The sequence below is a fragment of the Nannizzia gypsea genome, genomic scaffold (genome assembly GCF_000150975.2).
Source record: "Nannizzia gypsea CBS 118893 supercont1.4 genomic scaffold, whole genome shotgun sequence".
NCBI classification, from domain to species: Eukaryota; Fungi; Ascomycota; class Eurotiomycetes; order Onygenales; family Arthrodermataceae; genus Nannizzia; species Nannizzia gypsea.
Genome location: NW_003345198.1, coordinates 1,701,051 through 1,716,454, shown reverse-complemented (window position 1 = coordinate 1,716,454; position 15,404 = coordinate 1,701,051). Strand labels below are relative to the sequence as shown.

General features: G+C 46.8%; 9 protein-coding genes across 9 annotated transcripts in view; 5 read left to right on the top strand and 4 right to left on the bottom strand.

Moving 5' to 3' along the window:
* Positions 1-88: 88 nt before the first annotated feature.
* On the bottom strand, positions 89-1,667 carry MGYG_05316 (ankyrin; the record flags this gene model as incomplete). The annotated part of the gene is made up of 2 exons (XM_003172682.1): positions 89-1,476; positions 1,568-1,667. 2 exons carry the CDS (start codon positions 1,665-1,667, stop codon positions 89-91), a joined length of 1,488 nt encoding a protein of 495 aa, XP_003172730.1.
* Positions 1,668-2,162: 495 nt separating this feature from the next.
* Positions 2,163-3,139, top strand: MGYG_05315 (hypothetical protein; the record flags this gene model as incomplete). Its single annotated transcript, XM_003172681.1, has 2 exons — positions 2,163-2,250; positions 2,427-3,139. The coding sequence occupies 2 exons, from the start codon at positions 2,163-2,165 to the stop codon at positions 3,137-3,139; spliced, it is 801 nt and encodes a 266-aa protein (XP_003172729.1).
* Positions 3,140-3,821: 682 nt separating this feature from the next.
* Positions 3,822-4,550, top strand: MGYG_05314 (hypothetical protein; the record flags this gene model as incomplete). The annotated part of the gene is made up of 1 exon (XM_003172680.1): positions 3,822-4,550. The coding sequence occupies one exon, from the start codon at positions 3,822-3,824 to the stop codon at positions 4,548-4,550; it is 729 nt and encodes a 242-aa protein (XP_003172728.1).
* Positions 4,551-5,544: 994 nt separating this feature from the next.
* On the top strand, positions 5,545-7,464 carry MGYG_05313 (hypothetical protein; the record flags this gene model as incomplete). The annotated part of the gene is made up of 7 exons (XM_003172679.1): positions 5,545-5,561; positions 5,610-5,758; positions 5,823-5,880; positions 5,935-6,492; positions 6,550-6,854; positions 6,915-7,025; positions 7,091-7,464. The coding sequence occupies 7 exons, from the start codon at positions 5,545-5,547 to the stop codon at positions 7,462-7,464; spliced, it is 1,572 nt and encodes a 523-aa protein (XP_003172727.1).
* Positions 7,465-8,253: 789 nt separating this feature from the next.
* MGYG_05312 (bromodomain associated protein) lies at positions 8,254-8,967 on the bottom strand (the record flags this gene model as incomplete). The annotated part of the gene is made up of 2 exons (XM_003172678.1): positions 8,254-8,474; positions 8,547-8,967. 2 exons carry the CDS (start codon positions 8,965-8,967, stop codon positions 8,254-8,256), a joined length of 642 nt encoding a protein of 213 aa, XP_003172726.1.
* Positions 8,968-9,418: 451 nt separating this feature from the next.
* MGYG_05311 (transcription initiation factor TFIID subunit 7) lies at positions 9,419-10,990 on the top strand (the record flags this gene model as incomplete). Its single annotated transcript, XM_003172677.1, has 1 exon — positions 9,419-10,990. One exon carries the CDS (start codon positions 9,419-9,421, stop codon positions 10,988-10,990), a length of 1,572 nt encoding a protein of 523 aa, XP_003172725.1.
* Positions 10,991-11,523: 533 nt separating this feature from the next.
* On the top strand, positions 11,524-13,196 carry MGYG_05310 (pH-response regulator protein palC; the record flags this gene model as incomplete). Its single annotated transcript, XM_003172676.1, has 2 exons — positions 11,524-12,924; positions 12,981-13,196. 2 exons carry the CDS (start codon positions 11,524-11,526, stop codon positions 13,194-13,196), a joined length of 1,617 nt encoding a protein of 538 aa, XP_003172724.1.
* Positions 13,197-13,537: 341 nt separating this feature from the next.
* MGYG_05309 (NADH-ubiquinone oxidoreductase subunit) lies at positions 13,538-13,937 on the bottom strand (the record flags this gene model as incomplete). Its single annotated transcript, XM_003172675.1, has 2 exons — positions 13,538-13,620; positions 13,712-13,937. The coding sequence occupies 2 exons, from the start codon at positions 13,935-13,937 to the stop codon at positions 13,538-13,540; spliced, it is 309 nt and encodes a 102-aa protein (XP_003172723.1).
* Positions 13,938-14,979: 1,042 nt separating this feature from the next.
* Positions 14,980-15,404, bottom strand: part of MGYG_05308 (Bed1p) — a gene marked incomplete at both ends in the record, with an annotated part of 2,561 nt that continues 2,136 nt past the window's right edge. Inside the window, one exon of the mRNA XM_003172674.1 lies at positions 14,980-15,380. Within this exon, the coding sequence (XP_003172722.1) occupies positions 14,980-15,380 (401 nt within the window). The remainder of the gene's footprint in view (positions 15,381-15,404) is intronic.

Sequence of the window (15,404 nt, the reverse complement as noted above, 5' to 3'; positions counted from 1 at the left end):
CTTTTCATCACCTTCTAGCTACTAAAATTTCTCTTCGCTTCCCCCTTTTAATCTGGATTATTTTATTTTCGTTTTGTTTAATATATATTCAGCTATCTCCATTCTTGTCTTCTTCGTTTTCATTACCTTCACCTTCCTCTTCTTCTTCTTCTAGCAGTTCATCCTCGTCACTGGTTATAATTGGGGATTCGTCACAACTCCATTCATATATAGTATCAATATGATTATCCATATCAACTCCAAGGGTCAATAACCAGGAAGCCAGTGAATCGTGGCCATGATCGATTGCCTGTCTATAAGCCCATTGGCCCATATACTGTCCAGTATCGCCCCATTTGTTGGGTTCCGCCCCAGAAACCTGAGCTCCGTGATCAAGTAGCAATTGAATGATATCTTTATTGCCCGCTGCTGCCGCATTTGGGACTGCCCCAAATCTTGCATTAGAGCATGCTCCAAACTGTAAGAGCAGGCGTACCATCTCCAGCCGACCATACCTCGACGCTATAGTCAGAGCTGAATGACAGTATGAATCATAATCTGGATCAGCTCCAGCTTCCAGAAGCGCGCGAGCTATTTCATGGTACCCTTTCCTGGCGACGAGTATTAGCGGTGTGTCAGATCGTCTCATGCATCCCACATCCCCGCCTTTATATAATATAAAGCGTACAAGATACACCGAACCAGAATAACAGGCGGCCATGAGGCAATCTGCCCATTGAAATAAAGGATTATTCTGCGGAGCTGCAGCATCCACAAGCTGTTTAAAAGTGTTGAAATTGCCCCCTCTGGCAGCAAACACCAGGGCTCTATAGAATCTGTTGCCGAACTTGGGTACACCGAGCTTTGGCTGAAGAAGGAGGTCTACGATCTCGTCATGACCGGCATAAGCAGCTGCTTGGAGAGGAGTTCGAGGATGAGATCGTTCATGAAGTCGATAGAAGTAAGCTGGATCGGCACGAAACTTGAGTAGAAGTTTGACCATTTCCTTGTTTCCTTTATATGCTGCGATGCAAAGTGGAGGTCCGAATACCTGGCTAGATTGATTGCACGAGACACCTCGTTTCAATAGCTCAGTCACCACCTGGAAGTTGCCATCATGAACCGCCGCGGATAGAACGTGGATAGGTGACTTAGGAGTTTGCGTTTTACGGCGGTATCCCTTTTCCCATATACACTTTCCTTCAAGTGACTCAACGATAATATAGGTTCTAACAGAAGAATATGCTGCTCTGGCCAGGACCAGGGCCTTTTCAGCCTTAACCTCCTGGGAAGTTGTGTTTTCTGCCTGGAGCAAGGCATTAAGTGTCTCCCTGATAGTGTGGAGTAAATATGTCGAATTATCTTCATCGCGAAGAATTCTGAGCTTTATATAATTGTAAAGCAGGTGTCGAGGGAGCCGATAACACATCGTTTTAAGCAGAATTCTCATTACTCCCACGTTCATATAGGCCTGAGTAATTCCATAATCGAAGGTTTCTGGAGTATAGCAAGAGGCGATGGCTGGTCAGTGATTGAAGTCTCTGGGTAGCAAGGTCAGGCCAGGCATATCGGTACGCGTTGTACATACTGCATACAAATCTCGCTGTGTACGCTCCTAGGCCCCAGATAAGGACTGTCTGGCGGAATATTTCATCGCAAAGCTCAGGCGGGAGATCCAACAGGCGCATGGTTCCCAGTGAATCAAATACAGTACTATTTCAGTGGTTTGGGGTATTATTTGTTCGCGGCGGTGAAAGTGTGGTTATAAAGAACAAATGGATTTGCTGTTGGTTGGCGAAGATGACAGGTACAAAGTACAGAGTACAGACAGAGTAACTAATTAACAGGCATCCCTGCCTTTAGTTACATAACTCACTGGCTCGTTGGTAACCAAGTAGTTACAAGGAATAACTAGCTGCTTGTTGCTGTTTATAACTAAAACCGTTGAGGTCCCATGTAGCAAGATAGGTAACATTGGTACTTTCAAATCGTCAGTCAGGACAGCTTCAACCTAAGAAAGTCTCTGAAGCTTCCACCTAGTTATGTATTTAGCTCGTTGGCTTAACTAAGTGCCTTGTAATAATATGTTGATATCGACAAGGATCACATCACAGAGTGGCCAAAAAAGGGGCCACTTGCCAAGGATTTAACTAGTGAACAAGTTTGCTAAGTATTAATAGAGGATGCTCCGCCACGATGGTCAACTAAGTTACTTGTTCCCTCTTCTCTCACTTTCATGCATCTCCAACCAAGTCAGATCCCTCCGAGGTGGTAACCGGCTCACTGCTGTCCAATGTTCTTGAGATGCATCCCTGGCCGCGCTGTGGCGAAGAACCGCACGAAAACATCTTATCTCTCCCTTTGTACACGCTCTGGCGGTGTCCCGCTGTTGCTTCGCCCGCAGTTTCGATGGATAACTAACTGTCCACAAGCGGCTGCTTCGATAGCAGACGAGAGAGAACTCCGTTGGATTGACGACTATAAAGGCATCGTCAGGTTCAAACTAAAGTCCCAATTTCCATGGGGCTGGGTGATCTACCGAACTTCATACAGTGATGAGAAGGCATGGCAGAGAATGAAGAGCCTTATACATAATGAGTTAATGGACAGCCTTAAAATAAGCAAGCGAATGGATTTGCTTCTTTTCAATGAGACGATATATATGGATGACAAGGCTAAATTTGAGGGCGCCACGTCGCATGATATCCGTGATCACTTTAATAACTGGGTTGCTGATACCTTGACGGAGCAAATGGACACTACACCTTCTGAACAGCAGGAGTTGCGCGATCCCTGTAAGAATGAATCTTTTATAACGTGGTCTCTTGGCACTCGATATAACTTCTGTCTCTTTGTTGATGATATCTGTCTGGAATCATTAGACCATATGAGATGGCCAGTTATTAAGGTGCTTGCCAAAAACTTCGGTATGCGAGGCCCGGGCGATAGAGATTATATAGTACACCCGGGCTGGGAGGACGGCGAAACAGAAGAGGGAGAGGAAGAGGTTGGCTGGATGTATACCGAAGTCTTGGAGCTTGTCTCATTCTATAACACTTTGATGAGAATAGAGCCTTGGTACTACCGGTACTGTCGACCACCTTCAATGTTTCCCCCCTTTGATAAAAGCAAGTTTCCAGGTCACTGGCGCAAGCCCTAGTTACGACACACAGGTATAACCACTTGCTTGGTCCCTGTCGTGGGAAGAGTTAACTATGATATGAAAATGAGATCGTCAATGCGGCGTTCAGCTACGGTGGAGCCCAAGAATGGAACAAACAGAGGCTACCTACCCTCGTTTTGGCAATGTACCTGTCACACTGTTGGATGGTAAGGGCTTAATCGATTGGAGTTCTCTCGTTCAAAGCGAGTCTCAATACAGTATCCCCTTGTCTGTCGCTTTTGCGGATTATCTCGGTAAAATAAATTCTGGCCTTAGAAATATGAACAGATGCAGATGGCCGCTCTAAAGTTCCGCCGTTAGCAGGCGCGTCGAAAAACGTGACAACGTTAACTATAATGAGCAAGTAATTAGTTAGTCATGTAACTAGTTAACGGGTTTGCTAAGTATAAATAGAGGATTCTCCGCCAGTTTCTGGCATGATAGTTAACTACACGTTCGTTCTTCTTTCACTATTCATGCGTCCTCAACCGAGCCAGATTCCTCCAGCGTAGTAACTAGCCCACCGCCCTGGTTAGTTACAATGTTTATAAGAAGCTATGCCAATCGAGCCGCGAAGAGGTTCTTATTCAACACATCTTGTCTCCTCGCCCATACACCCCGTAGCCGTGTCCCACGGTTGTTTGGCCCGCAGATTCGACAGATAACCAGTCACCAAAAAATGGAGGATACCGAAAGTGAACTCACTCGAATTGATGACCCCAAACATGTCGTCAGGCATATGCTAAAGAGTCAATACCCATGGGGCTGGGTTGTCTACCGATGTACATACAGCGACGAAGAAGCATGGCAGAAAATGCTTCATGTCCTGCGCAACAAGGTTGTAGAAACTCTCAAGATCAACGACCGGATGGATCTACTCCCTTTTCATGAGATGACAATCATAGAAGATAACACCAAATTCGATGGTGCTACTTCGCATAATATCCGCGACCACTTCACCACCTGGGTTGCTGATACTGTGATGGAGAGAATGGTCACTGCTCCCTCCGAGCCTGAGCAGCGAGAGATACGAGATCCCTACAAGGAGGATCCCGGCCCTGAGTGGATTATGGGCACTCGATACAATTTTTGCCTCTTCGTTGATGACATCTGCCTGGAGTCATTGGAATATATGACATTCCCGGTGGTAAAGGTGCTAGCCAAAAACTTCGGGGCGCGAAAACCAGACAACAGAGACTATACAATATACCCAGGCTGGGAAGATGGCGAAACGAACGAAGGAAGTGAAGAGGTTGGCTGGATGTATACTCACGCTATGGAGATTGTTTCGCACTATGACGAGCTGATGGAGACGGATTTTTGGTACGACACCTATAGCAGACCACCTTCGATGCGGATGTCATGGGGCATAACACCAGGCTCCTGGCGCAAAACTAAAGTGAAGTGAAACATTTGCTTCTCTTGCTCTCGGTTATTTGGCCTTGATTACTACAGCTTTGAATGTAAGAGTGCGCCGACAACCAGCCAGGAGATTACAATGGTTACCTGCCAACGGAGAAAATTCATTTGTGAGCCGCCACATGGACTGGGATAGCACGACCAATACCATTAGAGCTTACTTGGGAAAAGAATATGCGATCCTTGTTGACTAGACGCCTTTCCATGTCTTGCTTATCGGAACTTTTAACAGATTAATTAGGCTCAACAAGTACTATAAATAATTGCTTAACGAGCTAACTAAGTTAGCCACTTGTATGGATCGAATTCGGTGCCAGGTCCAGGGACCCGCCCGCTGGGATCCGGACCCACCATAACCGCCAAAGGGCGCAGGCCGAGGCTTCCCCTTGCATGCTTAGCTCGTCCGTACATTACAAGAACAGAACGAGAACTCCTCCAAGCTTTCTCCTAAGCACCCACCGAGGTCGGGGACAATGGTTTCAGCCTCATAAAAAGATCGATTGCATTTGAGCTTTTTCACGTAGAGATCCCGTAGTTATATACGGAGTACTGAAACTCTAGTAGAGCTCGTTATATAGGTATATAGGACATGGATGTTAAGCATTTTCACTCGCTAGTAGATAATTTGTTCCCGCCGTCTCGGTGTCTAGCTGAAATATCTGCCTGGCCCCTTAATGCGATACCATGTGCCTGTCGGTCATTTGAGAAAAGGAATAAAACCCTGATCCTGATAACATATAAGAAATCACTGTTCTCCATTGGGTCATAGCTAGCTCTTTTCGAGGCAACAATAGCTATCATGATGCCCTTTACCTCTCTTCACCCCCTATTATTGTTAGGAGTGGCAACATTTTCCTCGATATTGGTATTCGGCCAACAAATTCCCCACTCCCCACTACCGCATGATGTATTGGGGTTGAGTGCAGAATGTTTTGAAGTGGTAAACATCACCGTACCATCTTGCCCTGCTTTTCTTCTTGATCATGCAGGTTTCTTGTGAGTACTCCGACGTTAAACATAGCATCTCAACCAACTGACAACGGTATAGATCTTCGAGAGTTAAGTTCCTCCACGATGATACCCTTGATAGCCTGTGTAAAACCCCTTGTTTGGCAGAGCTCGAATTGCTCCGAGCTTCAATTCAGAAGGCATGCACGGGAGATGTAATGGTTCCGCCTTGGGGGGCTGTCTATCCAGGTATAACCTATGGTTGAGCCAACAAACGTTAATAACGCTCGCTAAAGTGCCTCTTTCGATACAGCTACATACATTATTGACCGTTACATCTACGCAACACGTCTCTCCTGTCTCAGAGACAAGTAAACACCCCAGAATGGTAGTAACCGAAAATTCCATGGCTGATAATTTGATAGACAATCCGGCCAATATTGCCAAACCATGATAGCGAACTGGGCTAATGACAAGAATGCTTCAGCTCACGCTTGCTCAAATTGTGAGCTTGGTATCCAACGTATACGGCTTTCCTCTCCCTTTGGCTACAATGATGAGGAAGCTGCGGCCTTCTCGTCATTGACATCAAGCTGCGGTGCGGAAGGGTATAAGTACGAGATACCGGCCCAATATGCGCAGAACTGGATTGGTCCTTTTCCGGATCGATCGTGCGACCACTCAGAGATCACCGCCGAGCCAAATGACACCTGCATAAGCATATCAGGTTCGCACAGCGTATCCACGTATCATCTGATCCAGGAGAACGCAATGGATTTTGCTTGTCGAGATCTGCCTCGGCGCAGCCACTATCTTTGTCTTCCCCTACACTGTAAAACGCACCAGCTCGGTATAACAGAGGACTGTCATTCATTAGCCGAGGACTTCAACATCACCATGACGGAACTCTTAGATTGGAACCCCATGATAAACTCAAACTGTACTAACCTTGACTCTTGGAGGGGATGGCATCTCTGCAAGAGGTGAGTGCGCACTCTCCAATACATTTGCTAGGCTCACTAACAAACGGTATGGGATAGCTCCCCAACGAGCACAGTACCATATCGGGAAGATGGCTCGTTAAAGCGCCCGGAGAGGAAGCTGCCGGCTCCGCCGAAACCCAGCCCTCGTGCCCCAGGAACAATTGAGGGCTGTTACCGTTATGAGAATGCATACGAAGACCTGTCAGCTCTGGAAGCGAGCTTAAACGATTGTGACTTTTGGGCACAAAAAGGTGAAGTAGAATTCAACGAATTCCTTGCCTGGAACCCGAGTCTACGCTGGGGTGCGGATTGCTCCTTGAAACCGGGATACAGGTACTGTATTAGACGCTGGGAAGTTCGACGTAAGTTCAAACCAGTTCGAGCGTGGCATGCGGTTGTCGTCAAGTCTAACGTGAATTTAGCAACTCTCCCTTATTTCTACTGCTCAGAGCCAAATCCGAGGTATATACCTTCACCCTCAATTCCGCAATCAGAATGTAGTTGCTATCTTGAAGCAGGCGAAGCTGATAAAAGTATGCAATAATAACCCAGAAAAGGAGTTTGTCACCCGCGATGGAATCGGCTAACAAGTTGATAGAGTATTTGGAATGTTCTGAGCCAGGAGAAGAGTTTAACCTCAGTCTGTCAGAGATGCGCGCATTGAACCCGTGGATACCAGAAGACTGCAAAGAAGACACATTCACTAGCAGATACTCTGAGGATGGTTTTCTTCAGCTCTGTATGGGGCGCTCGAACCCAGATCCATCGCTCCCTCTACCAACTTCCACGCAGCCTGATGCGACTAGAAATTGCAAGGAGTGGCATATCGTTTCCGAAGACGACACTTGCCAGAGCATCACTGAGAAATATAGAATTTCTCTTGATGAGTTTTCTTCATGGAACCGGGGAACTGGGATGGACTGTTCGATTTTGTGGGTTGGTTATGGGGTATGCATTGAAGTGTCGAAGTAAACAGAACAGTAATTTGGTACTGGAAGACAGACAGAATGAATTTAATACCCATTTCCAATACCCCATGTATTGATATATCCTGGTAATCTAATCAGTAGACGCAAATTATCGCCTAGGCAAACTGTTATAACAATTCAACTATTCGTCTTGAAGGATGCATGTAAAGCGCGTGATATATATTTCTCTCCCCATAATCTACCGGAATAGGGAATATTGGCCGTGATCATGTATAACCAAAAGCCAGGGGGAGCAGTTTGACAGTGACACATTAGAGGCTACCTGGTATGATATTAGGGAGGATGAAATGGCCATAAAATCATCATGAGTTATGGCGAGATAGGGTGAAATTTCGTCTCGAAGTGCTGAGAGAAAAACCTCCAGCAGATGATGCAGCTTGATCAAAGCCCACTGCGTACAGGGCGGGCGCACAGCTGGTCCCAAATAGACGATGTGACGGCTTCTTTACTTCAGGTAAACTTTGTTCGTCGTCCCTTTGATCATTGGCTCTTGGGAATGATATCAAGTATGGCTTGCCTTGCAGTCGTGCCAATCTTGGTATTCGTTACCATGATCTGGTACCAGGGGAGTAATAACAGCGGCCCAAAGGGGTTTGACAGACTTTGTATAGTTCACATCGGAGGAGCGGGTCAATTCTGCACATGATCGGAATGGACTCTGCCGAAACCTTCTTTCTCTGGAAGGCTGAGCTTTTTGGGGATTGCTTCATGCCTCGCTCGATAGCAGGCCCCAGCATGGGATATTATTCAATGCATATCAAGCAGCAGACATTCAGATATCCATGGCGTCCGGTACCGATAGGTTGCTTGAGATGCTGCTAATTGACGAAGCCGGTTCTGAGCTTTGTTCTCTAGATTTAACTTGCATCCGCCAGGCCGTTATTGATTCCGCACCACCTTCGATGACGATGGGACGTTCTTTTGCATCTTTTCCAAGGACTGTTCCTTGAAACCTCGATTCTTCGCCAGTCTTGCTGTGTTTCTTTTTCAATGCTATAGAAATTGAGAATGTTAGCCCAAGATTCTTAGGGAAAAGGGCGCATAATAATTTGGAGTGTAACATACCGCTGAGATAGTCCTCCTTCTCTAGTGAATCTTCATCAACGACCTCTCCCTCGCCCGCAATAAACCCACAGACACGTCTAATTTCTGTATTCACGGGCCCACTAAACCATGCCTGAAACGCTTCAAGCGCTCTCATATCCTCTTCTCCGCGGTAATCTTCCTCTAGCCTGCTCATTTGAGGCCGTAGTGCACCAACATCCTGTAAAGCCATAAGTATATCATCGAGTGTTGGCGTAGGGCAGATTGGGTGGCTGTTGATCGCATGCCGGGCAGTGGACGAAGCAAGGAGAAGAAGGTATCGGCTGGCCAGATCAGTCAGGGTATCGACCACGGCAGGTCGCGTGGAATGGAATCCTGCTGCGCGGAGGATCTGAATGACGGGAGGACGTAGCAAACTGATATGTAGGTCCGGGGTAGCCATCTTGAGCTTTGGTGTAGTGGATGAAGATGATTAAGGGAGCTTCTGTCAACAGGCCAGGAAACGCATCCTCTAAAGGAAGAGGAAGAAGGGCGTAAAAAGAAGTCCCGGTATCCGGTGTCCTTGATTACAAATAGATTAATCGGTCAATAAAGCCGCTCAATAGGATATTCCCAAGTCTGTTTGTCCTCACTTGTGTTACTGTTCAGTTCTCATTCAGTTATTGTTCGGTCATTGTTGTTGTTGCGCTTTGAATCGACGAAAAAGCGCCAAAGGAGCTGACTAAGCAGTGTTGTTCGCGCTGTCGCAGTTATGACATCTTTCGAAACTTCTTCTTCACAAGATATTTAGACCCTCCACTGCTGCCGACTAAGCTTGAAAGATCTCATTTGTGATACATTCAGGGATGCTACGGGTACCTGCAGCTATTAGCCAACCGAAGTGATACCGAAAAATGGCAGGTCGGCGCATATTAAAGCTCACCATTGGAAAGAAAGCAGCGCAGCCATCGCAACCATCGCAATCAGCGCCGCAGCCATCCCAGAAATCTCCTACTCCTCCGCGTCCCTCAGCTTCTTCGACTCCTGCTCCAGCGCCAAAGCTGAAACTTAAGCTTGGCCTTAAGCTACCAGTACAGAAGCCGGAACAAAAACCCACGCCTGCAAAGCCCAAGAAACCCGCAAAAACCTCGAAAGAGACACCCACGAGCAGCTCCTCCAAAAAGAGACCGCGGGATACTGCAGCAGATACTAATGGAAAGGCCTCAAGAGGTGCGGCGGCAGCTGAAGGAGCCCCCGTTAAGCGATTCAAACTTACTACAAAACCCAAGCAACCTACCGCCCTTCGAATAAAAAATAAAGGCGCTCCCCCGGTTAGACCAAGAGGCGCAGGATACGACTCAGAAGCTTCAGATACCGAGATAGATCCTGCCCTGGAAGAGGAGTTTATCTTGCGAATGGAGCCCGGAGAAGATTGCGAATACCTACGAAAGGCTATCGAGGAAAAGCGTTTTGGGCCCCGAGCTTTGGGCGGTGCAGATGTCAGCTTCAAATCTCTTACCCGCGATGGAAGAAGAGCTATAGTTACGATACGAGGAAACATTTATGCTGCTGCGTTGGTGGATCTGCCAGCCATAATAGAAGGGTTAAAAAGCTGGGACAAAAGAGGCTGGTACAAAGCTGCAGATATCTGTCAGATGCTGCTGGTGCTTGGGAAGGTTAAAACGGAAGAGGAAGCCCATAGTTACCCTCTACCAAAGGACGTTGACCCTGCGACCTTTCAATATGCACATGGCCTTACACCCCCTCTACGGTGGGTGAGAAAGCGACGCTTCCGCAAACGCATCAGCAATCGTACTATCGAAGCAGTGGAGCTTGAAGTTGCCAGGCTATTGAAGGAAGACTTGGCCGCCATCAAACCGCCTGATTTCGAAATTATGGACCAGAATCAATACGCACGCGAAAGTCAAGGAGAGCAAGACGGCTTCGAAGAGTACGATGATGAGCAAGATGCGGAAGGAGAATTCTTTGACGAAAGTCTACAGTACGAGGAACAGCAGTACGAAGAACCTTTGGAAATGGATGACGACCTTGCCGCAGAGATGGAAGCGGAGCTTGCGGCTCATGCTGATGCTGGCTCGGTGCCGGCTTCCGCAACACCAGATGTTAGCCATACGGGTGATGACATCCAGGAACCCGATACCGAGAGTTACCTAGACGTTGGTACACCTCAAACTCCTCAAACTCCTCTACAAGCTCAAGCAGAATCTTCAGGGGACGAAGATGAGAGCGGAATGTCTGCGGCAGAAGATGCCAACGACGATTTGGATGAAGACGCTCTCGAGCAACAGCATCAATTACAAGAACAACTTGAGGAAATCGCCGAACTCGAGGCCGACGTAGAGGCAGAGACACGCCGGTGGGAAGGAATGAACAATCCAATTTTGAAGAACAAACTAGGAAAACGTGTACAAAATTTGAGGCAGGCTTTGGAGTTGAAGAAGGTCTCCCTCGGTGGAAGAGGGTGAAATGTTGTTTATGATACCAAATATGGAATACCCAGTTCGTTTCTACAGCTTTTCTTCTTAGGATAATGCCTTTTTTAATATGACATTCTCAAAAACTACGAGGTGCTCCTCGGTGAACAATACAAACCACTCCCTGTGTATACTCCTGTATATATATTAGCAATATCAACATCCCCTATTTCCCTTTTGGGACATCTAGACAGGCACAGTCACATGATACGGCTATGACATCATGTGACACAGCGGGCGGAAAAAGGAAAGTCGCGACGTCGTTCGAGTTTCATACTTCATCATCTCGGCGGAATTTGATATTGAGGAGAGAAGAGACACTCGATATCAAGAAATCTGCAAGGAGGATATTTTTTATACGGAGTATTGCACTGCTTGCTGAAGAGCCAAGGTCCACGTTTCGCCTCACGGTGGGACAACATCATACGTCACATCTTCAGCAGTACCAGTACCACCTGGGAGAACGTTGAATCACACTGCATGTAAACACACCTAATGCAACTAATATAGTACCGAACATAACAATGGTCATTTCATTTGCTCTCCCAACAACTTCGCACGTTCAATTTCAGTCATTTATCCATTCAAATACCCATCCGTCTCTCCCGCAGGTGGGCTCGACTGCTCGCCATGGCCTGAGGGTCGCACTCAAGAAACATAAACGCCTTACCCCTGCCCAACAAGCCTCTCACCTCCCGCATGTCCTGATAGCATTGAATGAGTATATTCCTTATTTATCTGCTATATCACGAGGATTAAGTTCCAATTCATGGCGAGAAGATGCAGCGGCAGAGGATGCAGAAGGTGGGAGAAGATCGCAAGACGTTGAAGGTATCGACATCCTTCTTCGATCTGAAATCGAAGTCGAATGGCGTCCCACGTTGAGCTCAATGTCTACCATAAGTATGCTACGCCAGACTGCCATGCGGGGAAACGATTCGTCTTCTTCGTCGTCGTCAGCAAGAGTTAAGGGCCGTGGTTTAGATTTTGAGATTGCCTTTGTCTTGTCGACTCTGGCTTACGTCCACTCATCTCTTGCACGAACAAAATATTTAACCACTCTATACTCGGCCCACACTCCCACAGTTGAACAGAAGGTAGCGGCCATCCAAGCTGCGACAAAACATCTACTGCAAGTCAGCAGTATACACTCCTATCTTGCTACATTCTCGCCAGTCTCAATATCTGCTCCTTCGAACACATATACTCCAGGTGATTCTGGGGCCGAGATGTTAAAAATACCAGTTCCTGACCTAGACCCATCCATGCAATCTGCTTTATCCTCACTGGCCTTGGCTGAGGCAACTTTGCTTGCTGTTTTAAAGGATGACGCCTTCATATCAGCTTGTATCCAGTCACGGAACAAGAATGATACAGAATGGATGATTAAATCTCCTGATATCCCCAAAGTTCGAACGCTTCTATTCGCACGACTCTGTGTCCGCGCGGCAGAGTATGCAGAGCAGGCTGCAGCTAGTGCAGGTATGCTGCAGAAGGGCAAAGGGTCGCATGGTGACACCGGCTCTGAGAGGAAAATAGACAGTGATCTAGTGAATTATATGACTACTCTGGCAAAAGTAGCTAGAGCAAAAGCTTGTCGATTCTTTGGCATCGATGCTGAAATGTCTGGAAAGGTTGGAGAAGGGATTGCCTGGTTAAGGGCAGCTCGAGCTGTGCTTGGATTCAAAGGCTCAACGGCAGAGGCGGACGCTGAGAAGCCATCTAAGAGTAGATTAGGCGGATTCTCCCGATTGAAGAAGGAATGGTCAGAGAGGAAAGAGGAAAAGAAAATCGAGAAAGTAGCAACGTCGTCTAAAGCCAGTGAGCTTGAGACTGATATTGACTACGGCGATGATGCCGGGAGAGAGGAAGAGGGGAGAGTAATCGATATACTCGAGAAGAAGTGGATGAAAATGAATGACACAGTATGTGCTTCTCTTCTATTATGTCTCTATCTATTGCTGACAATCCTGGCGACCAGGTCAATACCCAGTTGATCCCTTCTTCGAGTTCATACGCTGCTAATTTGCCTTCTGGAAGAGACATACTCACACCACCAGCGCTATATGTTCCTCCTATGCTGGAACCAGAGCAACTTGTACGGTTACGAGCTCCCGCTGAGCCTATAGATAGCAGCGTCGAAGTGGAGAGCAGCGAAGGCGAGGATGAGAAGGAAACATCCCGGAGCTACTATTAGCATACGATTATTTACTGGAGTAACGATGTTTAGCGGGTAACATTTGATGACGAATTTGCATATCAAAAAATGGTGTACAGCTTAAACCTGTTGATTTGATAGGATAACAGTAATGTCTGCATATAAAAAAAAAAGATTCGCAAATATCTATACATGAAAGTGGCCCAACATCTAGCCGCATGCCACAGAACACCTCGTTTGACATTCCCATGTACTGGCTGGCGGAATACCAAGGCACCTTAGCTTCCCTAGCCACGGAATCCAATAATGAGACCAGCGTTCAGACAGCGTCCCATATCCCATCCTAATCATCACACAGCTCATCCCCCCGACTCCTCCACTCACTGCTGCTTCTCAATATAGTTCTTCTCCTGGAACAAGTATCCCTTAACCTTCCTCTCTCCCAAAAGCTCGAAGTATTTATCTACGCAAGGCCACACGTCAGCATCTCTCCAACCGACCATCTCGCCTACCCTTAAATCCTCCGGCGAAAATATAACTGGAGATCAACTCACCTCTTAGCTTTCCGCACTTCTCCAGGTGGTTCACGCCCTCTCTTCGGTAGCATTTGCCCAATTCATCACCGACAAGTCTGGACATCATGCTGCGAACCCATTGTTCGCGAATTATAGCGTCACGGGCATTGTGTAGGGCGACTGTGTCTTCGAAGTCAACGCCGTCGTAGGTTGGAGGGACGGTTGGCTTTTTAGCCAAGAAGGCAGCGGACTCGGGGGTTGGCATTGTGATTTCGCGCTAGACGGAGGGTAATTGGGCTGGTATGTGGCGGGTACAGCACCGAAGTTGCGGTAGAGTTGAAGCTGTTGGTTGTGCTTGATATTGATTCTTCGTCTTCGTCTATCTTGACCGAGCAAGTCGGAGAAGGTTGAAGTTGCGGAAAATACTGATTTCCTATTGGTCGAGTGTCTATATCACATGACAAGATTATATAAGCAGTTCAATGCTCAATAAGTTTTGTTACTTTTTTATATTTGAGAAAGAGAAAGAGAAAAAGCCGGAGAAAGACAGCGATAGAAGAGAGGGAAAGAGCCCAGGAAGGAGCATGAGTTAAGATAGAATAATACAGATATCCCATGGGATTGAAGGAGGACAAGATACACAGAAAAGGACTCATGACACGTCGCTTACAGGAAAACGAATCGTACTTTTCCAGTTGAGCAGAACAAATGATCAAATCAAAATACAGATAGGAAATGAAGGGAAGGTTGGAAAAAGAAGAGAAAGCAGTTGGATAGTAAAATAAACGATCCAACGGAAGAGCACGAAAGACATAAATAAATGCACATTGGTATGAAGGTAGTGATGGTCTAAGATGAGAATGCGATCACAAGGCGAGGTCAGGGCTGGATGCAGAGTCAAGTCGAGTCAAGTCGAAGAGAAAATAAAAGGATGGAAAAGAGAACCAGCAGCCCAGGACAGGAATCGAATATTCTACCGTCGTGCAGGGTGAATGAATGGAATGGGTGAAAAGGGGGTTCTTCCGCATGAACTTGGGGAAGAACGAGAAGAAGCAGAAAAAGGGGAGCAAGACGTGAAGATAGAAAACGAAATAAGGGAAAAACATTATATAGAGAAAATCTTTCGAGAGAGATATATTTTCAAAAAAGGAAAAAAGCCAGCATGGGATGGAAGAAGGAATTAGAAAATGAAGAAGAGCTAACAAAGGGGAGCCATTGCAAATAAAATAAAAAATAAATGTATATGATTTTAAACAAGAAAGAGAAGAAAGCGTAGATTGATAGCCGGAAAAGAAAGAAGAAGTCATTCAGGGCTTCTTCTTTACTTCTTTGCCTAGCATTCTATTCCACTGGTCACTTAGAGCGTCCTTGAACTTCTCCCATAGCGTCCTGTTGAGATAGTTGCTGAGTTCTCTGTAGTTGTAGATTTCAGACCAGCAGTCTCGTCCCCATTCGCAGCCAGCCATATTGACCAGGAAATCCCTGTCTTTGCGCTGGTAGTGGATTCCGGGATCCGTGCCGTCACCGCAGCACCGGGTGGGAAGGAGTTCATTTCTTCGCTGTGGGATGAAGGCTACATGTGGTCTGACCCATGGCTGGTTGGTGTAGAGGTGTTCGAGACTGTCTTGCTCTTTATGTTCCCACTCCATGTGCTTCTGTTCGTAGAGGACGGATCCCACCAGATATCGAGGAGTCGGTCCGTCCAGTGCTGCGGCGGATCATGAAGGAGCCC